We start from the raw sequence: 15509 nt of genomic DNA, 5'->3' as shown, positions 1-15509 counted from the left end.
GAAGTGAGAGTCAGAGTCTGCTGTGGCTTTGCCGCCTCGCCTGACGGCTGTCACCCTGGCGGGCGTGGTCGGTCTGGGCCGCGGGCGCCCCATGGACGTGGCAGAGGGCAGTGGGGGCCCCGTCGACACCCGGGTCTCAGGACCCGCCGCGTCTTCATGTCTCCCTCGTCGCTCCACGGTTTCGATGCACACGAGACGAGCTCGCAGGTGTGGGTGGCGCAGGGTGCGGGGGACACGGCGGCCTGCAGCCTATCGGGGGGGCTGGGCCTGTCAACGCAGCGTGTGAGTCACTGGGGGTGGCCTCGGGATGTGTGGCCCACTGGGATCCCCGGAGGGGCATAGGGCCATTGAGTCAGGACAGTCCAGTGAAGTGGCAGCCGAGGTCGCCACTGCAGGTCACCTTGGGCACTGCCACGGGGAGCACTCGGGGACCGGCCTTCCAGGAGCTTGCCTCGTCCCCGTCCCCAGCCCGGCAGGGGCAAGCGCACTGCCTGCGCCTGCTGGCATCTGGTCTCCTGTTGCCGGCCCTCGGTCTCGGGGGTCATTGGGACAGCATCTTCATGGAGACACGCTGAGCTCCCAGGGCGGGCCCCGCGGTGCGTGCGCCCAGCGCACACAGACCAGAGTGAGGCGCAGAGGCCATCCTGCGCCTGGACAGCACTCGGCGCTGCTCTGTGCTCTTTTCTGGTCAACGCGGGGTGACCTGTGAAGTGTGTCACAGCCCTTCCTGACTGGCACGTGGCCTCCACTGCAGGTATGACCTGGACGCATGTGACATTCAGGAGAAGTACCCGGATTTGTTCCAAGTGAACCTGGAAGTGGAGGTGGAGCCCAGAGACAGGCCCGGCCGGGAGGCTCCACCCTGGGAGAGTACGAGCATGCGGGGGTTGAACCCCAAAATACTGTTTTCCAGCCGGGACGAGCAGCAGGACATCCTCTCGAAATTTGGTGAGACCCTTGTTTTCTGAACACACTGGTGGCCGCTGGGGTCACGCTGAGCGTGGGGCCAGGCGTTCGGGCCAGACACACACCTGCTGGTCTTTTCGGCCCATGCGTGTCACAGGCAGGCGGGGCCTGCGAGGGGCCGGGCGGGGGCCGGCGGGGCCTGGCTTGCTGGACGCGCGCCCACTTCAGACGTGACCTGGAGGTTGAGGCTTCACTCTGGCCCGGCGGGGCCACGAGACCACCAGCGCTGCAGGCGTGTGTTTCTTGACCCCTCAGTCAGTTCGGTCATCCTGTTCAGACACACACAAGTCGCAGGAGAGGGTGCCGGCCACGGGGCTGTCCTTCCCTCTGCGGCCGCATCAGCTCTCCTCGTTCTGGGTTTGCAGTTTTTACGTTTCCTATGTGACGACAGCTAAGTATCCTTGAAAACCGCGTGTGTGAGCACGTGTGCGTACACGTGTCGCACTGTGTGCACACTGGTGTGCACGTATGTGTGCTGTGTGCATTGGCGTGTGTGCGTGTGCATCAGTGTGTATGTGTGCCTGGGTGTGCTGTGTGTGTGCACATGTATGCTGTACCTGTGCTGTGTGTGTGCTGGTGGTATGTACCGGTGTGCACGTGTGTGTGCAGTGCATGTGCATGCATGGCCCGGGGCAGCTCTGAGCACACTCAGCTCTGCACGCAGGCCGGTCCCCGGTGCTGTCAGTGCAGGCTCTCTGTGGCCTGGGCTGCAGCGGGTGTCGCCCCGGTCAGGCGGCCGGGCCTGACACCCTGTCACCCTGGCAGGGAAGCCGGAGCTCCCCCGGCAGCCGGGCTCCACCGCTCAGTACGACGCCGAGACAGGGTCTCCCGACACAGAGCCCACGGAGCCAGAGTCCCCGCAGACCGGCAGCAGCACGGACACCAACCACTTCCTTCACACACTGGACTGGCACGGTAGGCGCCGGCGGCTGTGGGGACGCGGGCCCCGTGCCCCGGCCCTGACTGTGTCCCCTGCCGTCCAGCCGCCTCAGTGTGCCATTTCTTTTCAGAGGACAAAGACTCAGAGACGGACCTAGAAAGTAACTTTGTCAAGGAGATGCCATCAGCCCCGGCTGAGGACGGAGGTGACAGTGAGCCGTCTGACGAGGACGCAGCAACGTTCTCGGCTGAGAGCAGGGACACGGCTGACGAGGACACGCCAGGCCCAGCAGCGAGGGTGCCAGAGCGCGCCTCGGTGTTTGACGCGAACACGCCGGCCTCACCACAGGAGCCCGCGGTGCCGGGGGACGGCGTCGACCTGCTGGGGCTGCACTCGGACGCAGGCCCGGTGCCCCCTGCATCGGCCTCCGGGGGCCCCCCCAGCAATGCCGACCTGCTCAGCTCCCTCTTGGGGACCCCTGAGGCTGCTCCAGAGGCCTCCCCAGGCGACCTCCTCGGTGGCGAGGAGCCCCTGCTCTTCACAAGCCCAGCCCCTCCCCCAGGCACACGGAGCATGCCTCGCGACGGACCCGGCCCCATGCCTGCCAGTACGTGTGCTCTGCTGCCCCCTCTGCGGGGCTTCTCCATGGGGCCGCGAGCCAGCACCTTCTGGGAGGGGCTCGTGAGAGCGACGCTGTGTGGTGGTACCCCGCCCCTCGTGCCCCCCCCGCCCCGCCACCGCACTCGTGTCCTAGGACCTGCCAGTCCTTCCCTTCTGGGGCCGCTGTGTCCATGGGAAGTCGGGGCTGAGGGTGTGCCTGTCGTCACGGTGCCGTCCAGGCGTGTCTCATTGTGCGCACAGTGGCGGCTGATGCTGGGCTCAGGCGTCATCACCACACTAGTCAGCACCTTATCTCCACCTGCTTCTTAGGTGTCTCAACCGCCGACCCATTTGACTCTCTCCTGCTGACCTCCGACCTGGACGCCTCAGCCCAGCCCCAGCCGGACCTCTTCTGCGAATTTCTCAACGCGGATCCTCCTGCCCCACCCGCTTCCTTCCCCTCCGCCCACAGCGCCCCGCCCCCGGCCTGCAGCGCCGACTTTCTGCAGCTGGGTGAGTGGTCACCGCTGCAGCCCTGGGCTGACCCAGCGTGGCTGCCGGTCCTCCGTCCCCAGGAAGATGTAATGGGCTGGCGTCCACCCCAAGTCCTTTTCTCTGGGGGCGTAGAAGGCAGGTTGTGGGGGTGCTGGCGTGCAGCCACAGGCGAGCGTGTCACCAACCAGCAGCGGGGAGCAGGGGAGGACTTTGAGGACCCGTTAGATGAGTAACGTGCAGCATTGCCCAGTGAGCATGTCCACTTGGACATGACGTGTCCTCGGCCCAGGAGGAAGAGGGAGGCTGGCAGGAGCTGGTGGAGCCCCTTGCTCAGCGCAGTCTCCCATGGGCCGTGGCGGCCCCACAGGCCCGTGAGCACAGCCTCGCCCGGGGCCCGCTCGGCCGGCACTGCCTCTGGCCAGCTGCACCAGCGAGCTGTCTGCAGCTGTCCGTAGTTTAGGTGGAGCTTGTGGTTGACAGGTCCCCACAGGGCCCCCAGGGGACAGACCGCACACTACTTTCTTCCAGGGGACGTACCAGCAGAGCTCAGCAAGGTGACAGCCTCGGCCAGCCACCCAGACCTGCTGGGAGGGTGGGATGCGTGGGCCGAGGCGGCAGCTCCCACACCAGCTGCAGAAGGTAGGACGCGGGCCCTGGAGGCCAGTTCCCCTGCAAAGTGCCCGCCGGGCCTGGTGCCTTTCTCCGCTTCACTGCCATGTAGCCCTGGACCCCCCAGAAAGGGGCGAAGGGTGGGAGCCGCAGCGGGACCTGGTGCCTGCACCCTGCTCAGGCCGCCCCAAGCGCACACAGGTGTGGGTCTGCAGCACCCTGAGGGCAGCGCAGCTCCGCGTCTCCGTGCCCGTCCCTTCCTCGTCTCCCGTGCGTGTGCGCGTGATGCCATCCCATGCCACATGCGCCCCTTCCTGCCAGTGTTTTCACCCCGTCACTGCTTACTGTTTTCCCGTGTCCTGTGGGTACTGTGCCCCCTGAAGGACCCCTGGGAGACTGCGGGTTGTCCTTGGGGTCTGTGCTGTGGTCAGCCTCTCAGGGCAACACCCTGGCCATGGGGACACGGAGGTGTGCTGTGCTTCACTCTGTGGACACCTCCAAATGCCCCTCCAAGTGCCTTTTATTAGTTTATCTGCCGGGGGCAGTTCTGAGGCTTAGTTTCTCACCAAAGTTGGACGATGACTCTGGAGATGTTTTGCCTGTTTGACAGGCTGTCAGTTATTTTAATTTGCATTTCCTTGTCATAAATGAGGTTGATTGTCTTGTACATTTTGAGTTGTTTGCATTTTCTTTTGAGAACTATTTTGTGTTCTTTGACCGTCGTTTTGCATAGGAGGTTCATCCTGTGCCTGTTAATTTATGAGTGGTCTGTCTGTGTGCATAGGCACCGTGTCGTAACTCACTATCAGGCGGCTGTACACTAACTCACTCAGATGTTCCGTGTTTTGTTCCCACAAGACGCAAACTGGCTGCGATAAAACACTGTAGAGCGTGTCTGCGCCTGGGCTGCGGGGGGGCCTCCACCATGTCCGAGTGACCCGCCTGGGCTCCCGCACACTGCCGGGCTGGCCTTGGGGGGCAGGGGGGCGGCGCATGGCTGCTGGAGCTGGCGCAGACGCTCCTGTGCCAACGCGGGCCGGGCTGGGCCCCTGGGAGCACAGGGCAGGGCAGCAGCTCTCTGCCTCACACCCTCGCCCTTCTGCAGGCCCCTTCTTCTCTCCCGGAGGCCAACCGGCCCCTGCCGGCCCCCCAGCCAGCCAGACCAAGCCTCAGAGCCTGGACCCGTTTGCAGACCTCGGCGACCTCAGTACCAGCCTCCAAGGTAAGGTGCAGGATGTAGTGGGTCACACAGAGTGCCGGGCTGCTTGTGGGAGTGTTCGGTTGTCTGACCTCTGTCCCTGCTCCCTCGCCAGACTCAGGTGCCTTAGACAGGCCCTCACCTCCGCTGCTGAGACCCCGGCCACAGTGACAGCAGGGGCTCCTAACCCAGCTGGCACCATTGCAGACCGGCACCGGGCCTGCTCCTGGTCCTGGTTGCATCGCGGTGTGCGTGGGGCTGTCTGGGGAGCCGGGACTCAGCGGGGGGCCCAGCATCTTAGCCTTGAGTTCCCTGGAACTGATCCAGTGCCTTAGGGACACTGGCTCTGGGGGCCCCTGCAGCTCTTTCAGAAACATGTGGGGTGCGAGTCCTTCAGAGGCCGTGAGTCAGGGCCTCGTCCTTGGTGGCTGGGTAGCATGTCACATTCCTGGTTGATACCACGTCTCCTCAGAATGCTTGTTGCTCGGGGCAGTCAGCATCTGGCCCTTGGGTGGCGTCTACCGCGGGAACATGGCGCCCAGCAAGCCCTCGGCGCTGCCTGCTGCCTGCCTGACACCCTCTCGCCCTCTGCATGCCCCTGGGTGGTGCAGCGGGGTCCCCCGGGCGGCCTCCTCCCTAATCTCCAGCTGCAAGGGCTCCTGCCACCACCTGCTGGGTCCCGAGGGCTTGTTCTTTGAGGAGCCCTTTCCGAATAGTGGTTTCCTGGCGTTTTGGGGGGCAGTGTGTCTCGGGGGGTTCCTGGGAGTTGGGTTTGTGCTTGGCGTTCTGCCCCTGCACAGCCTCTGCCGCAGGCCGTCTGAGCGTGAGGCAGGGCTGCCTGGAGCCTCCCGGGCGCTGCCTGGGCTGTCGGCTCCAGGTCTGGTGGGCAGGGCTTCTCAGGACAGAGCCCGCTCTCAGGTCTGCACTGTGGCCGGAGAGCCTCCGTCAGCCCTGGGGACGCAGAATCTCAAATAAGGTGACAGGACTGAGAGGAGAAAAACATACATTTGGAGACCTCATCGTACGACACAGTAGCTGGCTGCAAGCATGAGAGGAGCCGCCTGCACTGCAGCTGAGGAGCACGTGGCACACACAGGACTCGTCACCATGCAAGGAGCACGTCCCTTCACACACGTGTGGGACCCTCACCAGGAAAGCTTGTGTCCTGGGCGCTAAGCAGAGGCACGTTCGGAGGGATCGGAGCCACGTGAACTGTCACCCCGCTGACCATGAAGACTCAAGCCAGAAGTCAGAAACGGCGGTCAGCCGCTTAGGGACTGAGCGGCACTCCTCAGAGTGACATGGGTGATCTGGGAAGTCTCGGGGGAGGTAGCACCTTGAATGACGGGAATATCTGAACCGGCGAGACCTGGGGTGTGGCCAGCGCCGTGTGGCGCTGTGTGCCATCAGGCCCGACAGCCCGAGCAGACGGAGGGAGGACGTGCTGAGAGCCCGGACGGGGAGACACGTGGAACGGTGACGGTCAGCGACGAGCCGCTGCTTTGGAGACACCAGTGACATGGGCGGAGCTCCTGAGACAGGAGCGATGTTGCGACGTCACCTCAGGCTTTAAGCAGGTCCGACAAGAAAGCGACAGCATCACCCACGAAGGCGATGACGAGCACGAGGGGGACAGTCTTCAAAATCGGCCACCCCTGCCCCCTCGCCCGCCGAGGGGCAGGTCGCCGAAGCATTCTGCAATCACACAGAGGACAGATTCGCCGTGGAAAACCGCCTGTGCAGGAGGAGGGCGCGTTTCCAGCTGCTCTCGCGAAGCTGGAGTCACCCCGACACCGGGCCGGACAGACGGGACGAGCAGAGGAATCGGGCACCGTCCCCAGTGGACGCGGACGTGGCGTCCACGGCACTGTGGGCGAGCAGAACCCATCAGATGTCAGGCAGTCCCATGCACGCTCGAGCAGGGCTCCCCGCAGCCGTGCGAGGCTGGCGCCGCCTTCCAGAAGCAGGTGACAGAGCCCTCGGCTCCCCTTGGCCAGTGAAAGTCACGCGGTCGTGTCGACAGAAAAGGCTCTGGACGGGGCCCAGCGACGGGCCAGCACTCCTGCCCTGGTGACAGGCACGCACGGCCCCCCCGCCCAGCTTGCGCAGCAGTGAAGACCACATCCCCCGAGGGCCGGTCGAGGCGGGAACACCCGCGCCCCCGAGTCCCAGGCAGGCAGCCACGGCCGCAGGAGCGTCGCCCGCACTGCGGGGGGGGGGCAGGAGCCAGTACCTGCTGCAGGCGACGTGCTCGTCCCTGTGGCACACCGGGAAGCTCCGAGACCCTATCAGACGCCAGGAGCGAGTCCCACCTCGGTGCAGATGCGAGGCCAGCAGATGAGCGCCAGTGTGCTGTCCGCTAGCGCCACGCCACGCACAGGGACGCCAGCTGAGACAGCGCCTTGGCGGCCGCCAAGGAAAAGGAGCCTTAGGGGTGACTGAGGACACGTGCGCGGGGCGTGCGCTGGAGCAAGCGCCACCAGGGGCCTGGCAGCCCAGCCCACCCGCACGGACCAGCCGGGACGTAATTTGACGGAGAACTCGATCCGGGACGTGGGGGTGCGGTCAGGCCTCACCGAGCGTCATCGGGCGGTTCTGTGACTCCAGGTGGAGTGGTGGGTGAGGAGACCAGCTGTCCCATGGGCGACGGGTGTCGACAAGTTAGGCTCCGCAGCAACGTCACGATGAAGGTGTTCACGGGCTGGCCGCACAGTGAGAACAGAAAGCCGCCGACTGAGGGGACGGGCGAGTGGTGACGAGACGCTCCCGCACAGGGCCCGTGCGGATGGCCAAGTGAGCACCTGGAAAGGTGCCGCCAGGAAACCTCGACGTGACGTCACTCCTCGGGACGGTTAAACAGTGGTGCCAACGGCAGGTGCGGACGAGGGCATGCAGCACCTGGGCCTCATGCGGCCAGTGGGCTTGTGAGATGCTGCGGCCCCTCGGGGGAACGGGGAGCCGGTTTCCTGCGGGCGCACACATGCGGACAGGGGCGCGTTCGTCCAGAGGGGACACGTAGGACCTCACGCACGTGCTCACAGCGCCTTCGTCGGCTAGTGCAGCGCGAGCCAACACCGAGCACCCTGGCTGGTTCCGCAGCCTCCTGTGGGTCTGTTTGAAAATGAGAAGCGAAAGAACCCGCCCTGCGTTTTGAGAGCAGGGGGAAGCGGTGTGCCTGCCCGTCCGCCACCATCCCTGCCGTCGCCCACCCCTGCAGACAGCCCAGCTCGGGGGCCGCCTCCAGGGCCACCCATCCGGCGGCTGGCCCGTTGCTAACGTTCGCCTGCTGTGACTGTCTCCCCAGGCTCGCCTGCTGGATTTGTTCCTGGGGGCTTTGGTCCCAAAGCCACCCCCGTACCCAAGGCCAGTGGCTCCTGGCAGACAAGTCGGCCCCCCGCCCAGGGTGCCTCACGGCCCTCCCAGGCCAAGCCGCCCCCCAAAGCCTGCACACAGCCAAGGCCTAACTACGCCGCAAACTTCAGTGTGATCGGCGGCCGAGAGGAGAGGGGCATCCGTGCCCCGAGCTTTGGTGAGTCCCCTCCACACGCGGCCCCCGGGGAAACCTGGACTCCTCCGGCCCAGCGCTGCCCCCCCCCCAGGAGAGCTCAGGGGGGCCCAGAGCCCTTCCGCTCAGAGGACCCCCCGTGGGTGGAGGAAGTAGTTTGGATCGGAGGACCCCCGTGGGCGGAGGGAGTGGTTCGGATCGGAGGACCCCCGTGGGCGGAGGGAGTGGTTCGGATCGGAGGACCCCCGTGGGCGGAGGGAGTGGTTCAGATCGGAGGACCCCCGTGGGCGGAGGGAGTGGTTCGGATCGGTGGACCCCCGTGGGCGGAGGGAGTGGTTCGGATCGGAGGACCCCCGTGGGCGGAGGGAGTGGTTCAGATCGGCGTCCATGGCGTCCGTCTCGGTCTCCGGGTGCAGTGCTCGTCACGGGAATGGCGCATCCCTTGCAGCCCCCAGGAGGTGACAGACGGCCCGTGCTCGGGAGCGCTGGGCAGGAGCTCTGTCACATGGAGGTGCGGTTGTGACAGCCGTAGGCCAGCAGTGTGCTGCCCGTGCTAAGGAAGTGGCGACCCCCAGCTGCCTCTCCTTTGAGGTGTCACATGGCGCCCGCGTCCCAGGTGGGCCGAGTGTCCCTCAGCAGAGTTTCCGTTCTTCTCCAGCTCAAAAGCCACGGGTGTCGGAGAGTGACTTTGAAGACCTGCTGCCCACGCAGGGCTTCTCCTCCAAGGCCGACAGGAGGGGCCCGAGGACCATCGCCGAGATGCGGAGGCGGGACCAGGCGCGGGACGTGGACCCGCTCAAGCTGAAGGTGCGCAGTGGCCGCTGGGGCGGGCGGGGCTACCCGGGCCACCTGTGCACCCCCAGGCTGTCTGAGCGGACAGCACACCTATGCGGCCTCCGTAGGGTCTTGGGGTTCGCCAAGGGGCTACAGGGAGCCTCCAGGGACCCTGGGTGCGTCTGGCCTGCACCCTGAGTAGGCAGTAGCCGCCCTGGGCCCCTAGCCTCACGCTGGAAGAGTGTGCAGCGTCTCCCGTGAGGCTGAGCTGGCCTTCGGTGAGTGTGCGGGAAGGGTGCAGGCCGCCCGACTGCCTTCTCCACGCTGGCCGTCACTGGCTGGCCGAAGGCGGGGGCTTTAGTCTTCTTCCTCAGGACACCTATCTGGATGTGAGGTGGCTCAGCGGCTCGGATCAGCGGGGTCACGGGAGGCCTGCCGTGCCCGTCCCCCGGCCCCTGCTATGCCACAGCGTCAGCGAGTGCTAGGGGTATCCTCATTGTAGGGTTGGTGATGACGTGGGTCTGCAGGCCACATTGGGCGCCATGGCCTTGGGCATCACCTGACAGGCCACCCCGGAGCCTGGCCTTGTCTTGCTGCTGGGCAGGGTCAGCACACGATAGGGTCAGCAGGCCAGCCTCTGCATGACCGCCGCTGGCTGCAGGCCAGGGTGGGGCTGTGGCCGGGACACTGGTCTGCAGCACCCGCATGTCCCGCAGCTCCTGGAGTGGACTGAGGGCAAGGAGAGGAACATCCGTGCTCTGCTGTCCACGTTGCACACCGTGCTGTGGGACGGCGAGAGCCGCTGGACTCCCGTGGGCATGGCCGACCTGGTGACGCCCGGGCAGGTGAAGAAGCAGTATCGCCGGGCCGTGTTGGTCGTCCACCCGGACAAGGTGAGCGCCAGGCGGGGCGCACGGGGGGGCGGGGCGCACGGGGGACGGGGCCGGGTGCAGGCACCAGGCTGCCCTCACCGCTGGTCCCTCAGGCCGCCGGGCAGCCGTACGAGCAGCAGGCGCGGATGATCTTCATGGAGCTGAGTGACGCCTGGGCCGAGTTCGAGACACAGGGTGCCCGGCCCCTCTTCTGAGCCCGGCCGTCGTGGCTGTGCACGCGGCTCGCGAAGCCGGAGGCTGCTGGGCTCCACCGCGAGAGCCACCCCGGAGGCCGTGGGCCCGGCTGACTCGGCGACGCCGTGCTGCGCCCAGCCCGCGGCAGACCGGGCAGACCGGGCAGACCCCGTCCGGCCGCGAGACCAGAAAGCATTCCGAAGCCTCTTGGTTTTTTCTTTTTGTTTCTTTTTCTCAAAGGAAAGTGTTGATTCACGCTCCTCCCACAATCGTCACAGTCTGTGATTTATTTTGTCTGTGGCCATCTCCTCGGGGGAGCATGTGCTGCCCCACTGTCCTCTCCCGACCCCACCCGTCAGCGTCCGTCCCCCACGTGTAACCAGCCTGGTTGCTGCCTGTACAGAATTAAACTATTTTCTGACGATGCCCGTGTTCCTGCTGGGTCCGCCGCCTCTGCGCTGTCCTGCCATCGTCTGGCCTCAAAGGCACAGCACGGGAACCCCGCGCACTGCAGAATTGGGCATCTTGTCACTGCTGGCCTGAGACTTCTCTGGCCCCCAAGACGGCCCGGGCTGGGTGGTCACCTGCAGCAGGAAGGCAGGCAGTGTGGGGACTGAAGGGTCACCCGTGGCTTGGGGTCTAGAGGTCGGCCCTCTCTGGGCGCTGAGCATGCCCCATGATCACTGCCCACGGCCAAAGCACAAACGCCCAGACGCTGTCCCTGTGGGAGCAGACGGCCCTGTGTCCTGTGGACCCCCCATTCTCAGCCTGCTGGGTGCAGGGCCTTTGGTGTTCATGGAATTCAACACAAAAACTACTTCCTTTGAGTAAAGGCGCGACTGCTCTGTCTCGGGGGTGTGGCGGGGAGGTGACAGGCGATGTGTCAGGGCGGGTGACAGCAAGGGCAGTGTCCTAGCCTCCTGTGGGTTGGTCTGTCTGCCCACCGGGCCCAAGAGCTCAGCCCTGGCTGCCTGAGGGTGTCGCAACTTTGTCCCCCATCCTCAGTCCAGGCCAGCAGTGCACGCCTTGGGGGACCCTCACTTTCGCCCAGAGAGCGGGTCACTGACTCGGACGTGACGCCAGTGGAGCTCGGGCTGATCCCGGGCGCGTCCCGGGGGGCGAGTGGCCAGGAGGCGGGCGGCTCCCACTGCCACCGTCTGCAGTGGGATGTCGAGCTGTCGTCCACCTTGATCAGGAGCCTCCTGTGCTGCGTCGGGCCTGTGGGGACCTGGCACCGACGTCCTCGAGTGAAGGTCTCGCCTCCAGAGCCGGGACCGTGGAAGCTGAGCTGAGGCTCAGAGCCCCCTGCTGCTGCGGTGCCGGTGCCGCCTTTGGGTGATTGTCTGGGGCGGGGCGGGGCGGGGCGGGGCGGGAGGTGAGTTAAGCTCCTCCCGTGTAAACGATGAGCCACTGGCTAGGTGCAGAGATGCCTCGTGGAGTTACTGGCGTGGACCTCCGTGGGCGGGGCCCCACCAGGGCTGATGTGCTGCCCTGGGCAGTGACCGTCACATTTCCTCCTGGTCTGGCCCAGTGGCTCCCACCCTGCAGTCCATGGGCCCTGTGTGACAGCTGCTCCAAGGACCAGGCGTGCCCACTCCAGTGAAGTCCACAGGCCCAGGGACTGACCATGCAGGGTGCAGGCTGGCCGAACTGCATGCAGTGCCCGGCCCCAGCCCCAGCTCTAAGGGGACAGTTGATTCTGGTCTCTGGCGAATCACCATGGCCTCGGGGAAGTGATTCCGCCCAGCACTAGGTTCTTGCTCCTGAGGGACCTGGTGTAGGACAGGCCTCCCGTGCCGCCTCCCCATTTGTTCCCCAGGCCTCTCTGGCTGCCCCCTGCCGGCAGGGGAGTCCCCTGCATGTGTGCCCAGAGGGCTGGGTGACCGGTGTCCTTGGTCCCCACACGCACGTCCCCCCAGACCCACCTCCCTGGCTTCCGTCCCCACCAGCTCCCACGCACCCTTGGGCCTTAGCCAGGTGTTAGGTCCGGTGTCAGGAAAAAGGACCCTATACGAGTGAGTTTTTGCTGGTCCAGCCACACGTCCTGTGCCTCGAGCATCCCGACACTGTCCTCATTCCTGTGGCACCCGCTGTCATTCCCACAGCTCCCTGGCTGGGCCCTGTGCAGCTCAGGTCTGAGAAACCTCCAAGACTCTTGCTGAGAGGGCCCCTCCCCGGGCTGTGTGGCCTCAGCCAGTGGCAGGATCCTGGCTGGGCTCCCACAGGTGCCCGTGGGCGGAGTGAGTACCCATCTGCTCAGTGATGCCACTGGGCGCCCACCCCCCCCACACACAGGCCCCTGTGACCACGATGCCTCAGTCAGGGGCAGGGACCAGCATGGCCGAGCACCACCTGCCCTGCCTGCTCGTCCTGAGGCCGGTCAAACATTGCCGCTCCAGGCCTTGGCCCAGGCTCTGCCTTGGGGGTCCAGGGTGAGACCTCCTCAGGTTGCGTGGGGCACTGGAGTGATGTGGGGGCCTTGCTCTGTGGCAGGTCCCACAGAGCAGTTGGCCATACACCCCACAATCAAGCTGGGGCACCCGGCTGAGCCCCATATGGCGTCAAGCTCATTCCCTGCAGGGCCAGGGCCCAGGTGGCCTGGGCTGGCGTGCTCTTCATGCCAGAGCCCCCCAGGACTGTCCAGGCCTTGGGTCTGAGTCTGTACCCCAAGTCAGTGGAATGTTCTGGGAGATGCACCCCCAGGTGCATTGTGACTCCTGCCTCATCATTAAAGCCAGTCAGGGCCCCCAGCGGCTGAGCCCTGCTCCAGCCCCTGGGCCCCGGCACTCTGCCTCTGGGAGACCCACGCCCTGCGCTGTGTGACGGGCCGGGCCATGGCAAGAGACTGATAGGGGCACAGCTGGAAGGCCAGGGGGTGGGGGTGGGGCTGGGGGTGGGGGTGGGGGAGGAGGATGTCTCCCAGTGGGGTCTGAGCAGGGGTGTGAGGGGGCAGCCATCACTGTGCTCTGACCTGGACCTTGGCAAGGGGGCCGTGGGGTTCCCATTCGGCCACTGGCACTGAGAAGTAGCCGAGGGGCCTCTGTGGAAATGGACAGCGGGGCAGAGAATGCTTCCACAGGTGACTGTGACCGGGCACTGCAGGGGTCTGGGAATAGGCTGGGCACCTCCAGCTTCACTGCCAGGAGCCCACGGAGCGGGAGGGGCCGGGGCACTGGGAGCCCACAGGGATCCAGCCCTGACTCCAACAAGCCACGAGGGTCCCCATCTTTGCTTTTTACATTATTACCTTTTAAATGGCGTACGGTCCCGCAGGAAACAGGGCAGGTGCTGGGGGCTGAATTCTGCTGCATTATGAAGGCTGCGTCTGCAGAGTCTGGGTGAGCCCTCCCATGGGGCTTGCTGCCCCTCGCCGGCACCCACCCGGGGACTGGAGAACAACTCCCGTAAAGCCCTCCCAGGGCCCTGGTCAGGGGTGGGGCATGGGTCACGGGAGCACCAGGGAAGGGACGGGCAGCAGGCGTCAGCCAGGCCTCCCCAGAAGGAGCAGAGGGGTGCTCAGCAGGGGCCTCCAGAGAGCAGGTGGGGGTCCAGAGGAGACGGGACAGCAGAGGCCTCACTCCCAGCACCACCATGGCTCCTTCGGCACAACCCTGCCATGGGTCAGGGGTCCCTGGCCGGTTGCTGGAGGGGGATGATTTGAACAGCAGGCAAGACACAAATGCTGGCCCCTTGGTGAGACACCCCTCCTCCAGCTCCCTGGCCATGTCCCTTCCTACCTCCCCACTGTCCTGGGCCTGCTGCCTGCTGACCGTGCAGCCCTGGGCTCAGTCTTTCTCAGCCCTATGACGTCTCCCGCCGGTCCCCACAGGTCTCCCGCTCACTGCAGGTCTGGGGACTGCCCACCAGCACACCTGCTGGGCCCTGAGTCCTACCGGGGTGTGGCCCAGCATCCAGATGGGAGCCGGACACAGAGCAGACCCACCACTGGGCACTTCATGTCCTCACCTCCTGCCCAGAGCTGGCACTGCCCGTCAGTCCTTCTCATGCCCCCGGAGTACCAGTCACTGACCCCAGATTGTCACCAGCTTTGTCTATTTGCCCCTGGGTGGGTCTGAGTCCTGGTCAGGCCACCCACCCGTATAGCTCAGGGCCTGGGCAAAGGACTGAGGGGCTGCTGTGTGTGGAGTGTAACAGTAATGATGGACGCAGCGGCCCCACAGCTGGCGTGAGTGACGACCCCATAGGGAGAGAGGGAGGGAAGGAGGGAGACACAGACGGAGACAGACGCGGACAGCCCCGCGGCACCCGTGTGCCAGCAGAGGGCCACTGTCCTCCGTGTCCAAGCTCATCCATTGCCTCGTTGGCCCCTGGCTCAGGGATGTGTGCACAGCTCAGCCGGGTCTGGGTTCTGGGCTCGGTGGGGACGTGGACTCCAGCACTGGGGCCAGGGCAGGTCGGGGGCAGGGGCAGGGGCAGGGGCCTCACTTGCCTGACCTCGTGCAGGTTGTGCCTGCCCAGCCTGGCTGCTGTAAGGTCAATGGAATGACATCTCCCTGTCGGTAGCTTGCGAGGGCAGCTGGGGCCATTGGTCGTGGGGCCTGCCCTGGAGTCAGCCAGGGTCGCCTCTGGGGTCCTCCGTGGTGTTGTCACCAGGATGTCAGCTGTGGGTCACCCCAGGCCGCCTGGGGCGCGTGTGGGGGGAAGTGATTTCTCACGTCCCTGGACCGCCCCCCTCCTCCGCCTCCACTTCCAGGTTCTGAGGGTGCCAGAGGGCCGGGCTGACCACATCTGAGCAAGACCCTCAGACACGCGGAGACGGTGGCCACTCCACAGAGCACCTGTCCCCAGACCCGCACCAGGCCCGAGGCTTTGACTCACCTCGTAAAGTGAAACAAACTAGCTCCTCACGTTCCTGGAGGCCGGTCAGGGCGGCAACACAGCGGCTCCCGCGGCCCTGGCGTGAGTCCTGTGTCCTGTCCCCAGGCCCCTGCTCCTTTTGGCCCAGATCCGGGTGACAGGAGGAGTGGACACTGCTGAGGCCAATTCCATGGCCCTGGGACCCTGGGACCCTGCAGCTATGTGTCCTGGATCTGAGTCTCCCCCAAGGCCTCTGGGGCCCCCAATCCCAGGGAGCAGTGGCGGGATCCTCCACCCGTTCCCATCCCCATTCCTTGCCTGCTGAGGGCCCTGCCGGGCTACTGCTGGCCACAGTTTGGCCTGGAGATGGTCAGTGAGGGATAGGAGCTGGGGACACAGGCAGATAGGAGCTCAGGCTGAGCTTCCAGAAGGGGTGAGTGGAGGTGGGGAGACGAGCATGGGGAGTGGTCCCCCAGGAGTGGGGTCAGGGGCACGGGCAGCCCCAGGATCCACCCCTTCCACTCCAGGTCCCAGGAGCCTGATGACTCAGCCCAGCCAAACCTGTAACAAGTTAATGCCCTGGCCACCAGGGGTGTG

General features: G+C 65.5%; 1 protein-coding gene across 1 annotated transcript in view; it reads left to right on the top strand.

Annotated features, from left to right (window-relative positions):
* GAK (cyclin G associated kinase) overlaps window positions 1-10518 on the top strand; it is a 33823-nt gene extending 23305 nt beyond the window's left edge. Inside the window, exons 15-24 of the mRNA XM_023520230.1 lie at window positions 755-948; window positions 1732-1881; window positions 1977-2453; window positions 2777-2959; window positions 3470-3580; window positions 4656-4772; window positions 8053-8277; window positions 8912-9060; window positions 9744-9920; window positions 10013-10518. Of these exons, the coding sequence (XP_023375998.1) occupies window positions 755-948; window positions 1732-1881; window positions 1977-2453; window positions 2777-2959; window positions 3470-3580; window positions 4656-4772; window positions 8053-8277; window positions 8912-9060; window positions 9744-9920; window positions 10013-10114 (1885 nt within the window). The 3' untranslated portion in view covers window positions 10115-10518. The remainder of the gene's footprint in view (window positions 1-754; window positions 949-1731; window positions 1882-1976; window positions 2454-2776; window positions 2960-3469; window positions 3581-4655; window positions 4773-8052; window positions 8278-8911; window positions 9061-9743; window positions 9921-10012) is intronic.
* Window positions 10519-15509: the final 4991 nt, after the last annotated feature.

The sequence above is a fragment of the Pteropus vampyrus genome, unplaced genomic scaffold (genome assembly GCF_000151845.1).
Source record: "Pteropus vampyrus isolate Shadow unplaced genomic scaffold, Pvam_2.0 Scaffold253, whole genome shotgun sequence".
NCBI classification, from domain to species: Eukaryota; Metazoa; Chordata; class Mammalia; order Chiroptera; family Pteropodidae; genus Pteropus; species Pteropus vampyrus.
This window is presented reverse-complemented; position numbering and strand designations above follow the sequence as displayed.